Here is a 5,639-nt window from a genome sequence, read left to right as displayed (position 1 = left end):
CTCTCATTGTTGAAATGGATGACGGTGTGGCTCGAGGTATCCGTTCTTGGCTGACAACTACGAAGTCCTTGCACTTTTTCACGACAGGCGCTTCGTTTTTAAGAATCAATGGCCTGTGGAGCCGTGGCTCGCCACTCGGCCAGGCCATTGCCGCGACCCTTCGGGGGTCGCTTGAAGGGGGGTTGTCGCAGCGTTTCAACGCCCTGGCGGACTTCGCGGAGCGACTGACGCGGGAGAAGACCATGGCTGCCCTGTCGCCGGCGCGGCCGCTGACCTTGCGGCAGATGTATCCAGCGTTCCTGTGCCTCTTAGGCGGCCACATTCTCGGCGCAGCAGTCTTTGTTCTGGGGCTGCTTGTCTCTATCTAGTTAGCGACTAGCGACTATCTACTTAAGACCCTACCTTCGGCATCATGGGCAGACACGTAAGAGTGGCGCTACAGGGCCGAACTCAAGCTACCACGCCGCACGGGGCTGGGCCAGCTCGACTGATGGTGGATTTAGTCTCGTGTGACCCGTCGTGCCCTCACAGTGAGGCCTAAGAGGATTTCAGCCAATCACCGTCCTCAAAACCTCTGAGGCAGCCAATCTCAGAGAGGTAGCCACACCGTGAACCGTGAAGGCACGCCTCACACGAGACTGTATCGGACTAAATAAAACATGAGCAACGCGTTCGGTTCGAATTGTTTTTCAAAATTTCTGTTAGTGTTCGTAATAATTCGAACCAAGGCTCTGTTCGCACATCTCTACACGTGTGCGGGCGAGCTAGACTATCTTTTCAAAACTACGGGGTAGAGCGGCCACCCTGTACACATCACCACTGGAGAAAACGTGGTCCCGAATATGCGGCACACAAAACTTTCCAGACACACAATTCAAAGGAACGATTTTCTTATTATTGTGCGAATCTAATCAATAAAACGAAACGACGAACTCTGTCAGGCGGCACACAGACGCAGCAAAATGTGTCGAGCGGCAAGTGAAAAAGGAAGCACATTCCCCATAGAGGCCACTTTTCCTTCTTTATATACGCTACATCACATGCCTTTGAAACGACAAATCGAAGAGCAGAGGAGGGCGACTGGCGACCAGCTGCCGCGCTGGGCTCTATTTGAAGGCGGGTAGAGCAGGGGGGCGGACTGGAAATCCGCGCCCGCTACCATGGGGGTCGCTCTGCTCATGTTGCTCCTCGGATTCGCAGCGCCCGGGGTGCGCGCCGACCCGCCCGTCGTGCACTTGCCCGTCGACCCCGAGGCCGCGAGCGCCGCGGCGCTGCTCGCGCCGTTCCTGCAAGCCCAGAAGGCCACCCTCATCGTGCTGAATCAGACGCGTTGGACGAACGCCTTCCTCCGCCAGCTCGACGCGGACATCCCGCGAGTGGTAAAGTTAGGCCCCGGATGTGCAAGTGCTCAAGGGTGGTGCACGAACCTCAGGATGGCGAGTGAGCTCTCTCAACAACGCTACGTACGGCTCGCTCAGTTAGCAACCACAGGAAGGCCGGATGAGCTGGTCTACATAATTAAAATCTACGCCAGATTCAGTAAACAAGTAATCCGCACGATCCTCTGGACCTCGGTGACGTCGCTTCGAGCTCGAGACGACGTTCTGCGCGTCGTCTCCCACACGAAGATGTGGCTGGGCATGAGCCAGCTCGCTTTGGCCCTCACCGCCCCAGACGGCAGCACCGTCCTTTACAAACTGACGTGTACCTCTAATGACAGCTGCAAACACGGGGCAATCACTGTCATCGAAATGGACCGTTGGTCGGCGGTCGAGCAGCGCTGGAGCCAGAGGGCCGCCGTGTTCACCGAGTTCTGCAGCTGGGACTGGCAGATGAGAGGCGGCGGCCGCGCTCTCAACGTGTCCCTCATGACGGCGAGTGGCTTCTCTTACAAGTCGTCGCTTATGGAGCTGGCGAAGAGCGTCCAGCGCTCGGTCGGCCAGGGCCAACAGCAACGCTCACGTCCCGTGCTCAACGTGACGTATCAGGAGGAGAATGATATCGTGAGTGTCATGTTGGGGTTGAGGGGATGCAGACAGGACGCGCTCCTGACAGACATGCCCGTGTTCGCACCGACCATAGCTTTTGATCTGATGCACGTGTTCGACGCGGAGGTGACCCGCGTCGTCGTCATCGTGCCCGCGGGCCTTGGCCCCGGCGTGAACGTCCTCGCCGCGGTCACGGTCGAGTTCTCCGCGGGGCTGTGGTGCGCCACGGGGCTGGCCATGTTGTGCACGGTGGTGGTATTCGCGTGCGCACGGCGGCAGGGCGTGAGCGGCGCGCTGCTGCAGGCGCTGGCCCCAATGGTTGGGCAGGCGCCACCACCACCCACCCCGCCCAGGCCCATGCTGGCCGCCTGGCTGCTCGTCTGTGTTGTGCTGACCGCCGCCTACCAGGGCCTGCTGCTGGGCGAGCTGTCCTCGGCTGTCCCTCGTCGCGACCTAGACAGCCTGCGTGACCTCAAGAACAGCGGGCTGACCGTGCACATTCAGCCTTTCTTGAGCATCCGCTTGTCGAGCATCCTTCCTCTACTGCCTAACGCGCGGACCAATCCGTACGTGGGGTACTCGGACATCAAGTCGTTCATCGACACGGTCGCCAGCGCGCGTAACTGCGCGCTCGTTGCCTTCCTGGACCGCCACGTTCGGACCGCCATGACGCCCTATATGCTGACGCCCAAGAGGCTGCACTACTTCCCCCTGGGATACTCCGACCGGGGCATCATCGCGATGGCGCCGAGAGGGTCGCCGTTGGAGCGGCCCATCTCCAGGGTGCTGGCGCGCTCGGAGGCGGCGGGGCTGCGCGCGCGCTGGCGCAGCGAGGAGTACGAGCGGGAGCGCCAGCGCCACGCGAGGAGGCTGGTGTCACTGCAGGGGCCGCGGGCGCTGTCGTTTTGGCAACTGGGGCCGGCCTTCGTCGTGCTGAGCTTTGGCCAGGCTGCGAGCGTAGCCGTCTTTGTCCTCGAGGCGCTCTGGGCCTGGTCCCCGGCCTGGTGCCCGAGGTACGGGCCGCCAGTGGCGTCGTAAGTGGGGTTTAGGGGGGGGAGCCATATTTTGGGCTAAGCACCGGCTGCGAAGTAGTAAAACGAAATGAAGAACACTGACGCACTAATGCTATCGATGCATGCGCACCAAGATTTAAGTTTTAAAATCATAGGAGTCATGGAAACTATCAGATAAAGGACTATGGTCGAAGAAAGTCTTGGAAAGTCTGCATGGGTAAATGGCGCAGAGTAAGCGTAAAATTGTTAAAATGCGTGAAATCGCATGGGTTGAATTTCTCTCTAGAAAGCACACAGTTTCAAAGTCATTAATAACAAAATGTAACGTTCGATATACCCTTTTTACCGGTGGGAGAGACAAATATTCAGCTACAGATTTTCGCCCGCTTCGCTCGCTTGTATGTTTTTTAACTTGAGCGCTGCTGCATATTGGAGCTTGCGCTTCTTTTAAAAATTTGAATTAAAGTTTGATTTTTGTTTTAAAAAAAATTCTCGCTCGCGAAAACGTAAGAACTAGGGGGGGGGGGAGTACTGATTTGAGCCCCCTCCCCCTCCGCCGTGGAGGACTTCCGCCGCGAGGACGACCCGCTGAAGAGTGTCGCTCTGGGGCCTCCGCGGGAGTCGATTTCACCGACATGGAGTACCTCGTGCCCCGGTGCAGTTCCAGCCGACATGGTGTCCGCAAGTGTAAGTACGAGAGGATGGTTGCTTTACGTCACCCACAAAATCAGGCTTTGGGAGAAAATGAGGAAACAGATTTGTGGCTGTTGTTTTATTTGTTAAAATAATCGCACAACAATAAGTTCTCTATCGCATCTGATATTATACCGGGTGATTCAGAGAAGAACGAGTGCGGGCGGGTTTGCCTACTCGCTCTGCCCGTAAGGCGCCATGGCCCCTTAGGGGCCGTACCCAAACCACGTGACGAGTTTTGGGCGGGTTTTGACCATCCCCCCTCTCCCCTATGGTGGTGTGTGGTGGTATCGCCCCCCCCCCCCTACATTTTCACGTGGTTTTCAGCATATGCATTATTTGATGTACTTACGGTACTTTATAGAGCATTTTAGCAAAAAGTGCATGTTTGCTGGTATTCAAAACTAAATTTAGTGGTGACTTTTCGATTAAACACCATCAGATTTCAGTGATTCATCACGCAATAAACGAATTTGTGTTATTTTTTTTTCAAAAACTTGCTTATTAGAGCAGGTAATTAATAGTCACGTGACTTGGCCGAAACACTCCCGTCCCCCCTGATGGTGGTGAGTGGTGTTTTTACAGACCCCACCCCTTCCCCCAAAATGCGTCACGTGGTTTGGGTACGGCCCCTTAGGTAGCACACCCGCACGCACCTGGGACTTGTCTGAATCACCCTGGTACAACAGGGTTCTGGTAATATGGTTTGTTTCCATTTCGGTCTCGTTCTCAGCGTTTTAAGGAAATTGCGAGGGCAAGCAAAGAAGTCGTGGTGAGTCGTGGTCTAAACGAGATATGTGTCGTCTGCCTACAATAAGACAATCATTTTTCTATAGTACATAAGAACGAGTACTTTTGAAAGTGAAGCCGAAAGAAGAAAAAACAAGTTCCGAAACGCGGCAGGTCAGCTTACGGCTCCGACCCACGCTCGGTCTCCTGCAGAGAGCAGAGTAGGCAACACCGCGCGCTACAGGCAGGCTGGTTGCCTAGTTTGTGTCCCGCAGGCGCTACCGTCCTGCCCTTGTAAACAATGTCGCACGACGGCATGTTTTTTAAAAGAAATTCTGATGTATACTAAACTCAACACTAACGTAAGTGTTGATATTGACGAACGCCCGATAGCCCAGTTTATACTTTGAGCTGTACCAAAAGCAGGGAGAGCTTTGTGTGGCCTTAACAGAGACAGTCTCTTTCCCTGTGGGCATATTAAATGAATTAATTAAATTGTCCGTGGTTTTGGCAGTGCCCTAGGCTACTGCCTGCGGGCGACCCGCGTGGCCCCGCGCGCTGCTCCTCGCGCTGCTCGTCGTGCTGCTGGTGCCGGCGCCGCCGACCGCGACGCCCCGCTCTGTACCTCGCCGTCGACCACCGCTGCCTCCACCGCCGGCGGGCACCCCACCGGGCCCGGAGCTCAGCTTCTGCTGCCGCCAGAACTCCTGCCGTTTGCGGAGGAACTCGACGCCGTCCTCGGCGTGCTCGGCGATCTGCGACGTGCGGCTCCGCTCCTTGCGCGCGCAGCGTATGTCTGCGGGACGGGGACGACATAGAAATGGTTAGTCAGAGGGGAGCGGCGTCAGCGGCGACCTCCTCGCGCAGGTGCTGGGCGCCGCGCCCGCGCCCGCACCCTGACCTGCGCGCCGCCCACGCACTTGTTGCGCGCGAGATGCTGCGCGGGGTAGCGAGCGGTAACGGGCGCGGGCCGGGGGTAGCGACGTGCTTGAGCAGCTGCTCCAGCAAGAGACTACAGAGAGGGGACAGGAAGCTCTCTGCCCCGCCGATGCCGCCTTGCCGCACGTTGCGACATCTAGCCGCCTCAATATTTATCGCATAGACCCCGCATTGGTCTAGAATTGTAGGGGAGGGTCTACCGATGGCCGTGGTACCAAAAGTTGCGTCAAAAGTCTAGCCAGATTTGAACGGCGAGCGCTGGAGTCCGCAGAGCGCC

At 57.0% G+C, this 5,639-nt stretch overlaps 1 protein-coding gene across 1 annotated transcript in view; it reads right to left on the bottom strand.

Annotated features, from left to right (window-relative positions):
* Positions 1-4,044: 4,044 nt before the first annotated feature.
* Positions 4,045-5,639, bottom strand: part of LOC113205320 (zinc finger CCCH domain-containing protein 7B-like) — a 17,397-nt gene continuing 15,802 nt past the window's right edge. Inside the window, exon 8 of the mRNA XM_052275248.1 lies at positions 4,045-5,219. Within this exon, the coding sequence (XP_052131208.1) occupies positions 4,942-5,219 (278 nt within the window). The 3' untranslated portion in view covers positions 4,045-4,941. The remainder of the gene's footprint in view (positions 5,220-5,639) is intronic.

This window comes from Frankliniella occidentalis, unplaced genomic scaffold, assembly GCF_000697945.3.
Source record: "Frankliniella occidentalis isolate FOCC.00 unplaced genomic scaffold, Focc_3.1 Scaffold550, whole genome shotgun sequence".
In the NCBI taxonomy this organism is placed as follows: domain Eukaryota; kingdom Metazoa; phylum Arthropoda; class Insecta; order Thysanoptera; family Thripidae; genus Frankliniella; species Frankliniella occidentalis.
This window is presented reverse-complemented; position numbering and strand designations above follow the sequence as displayed.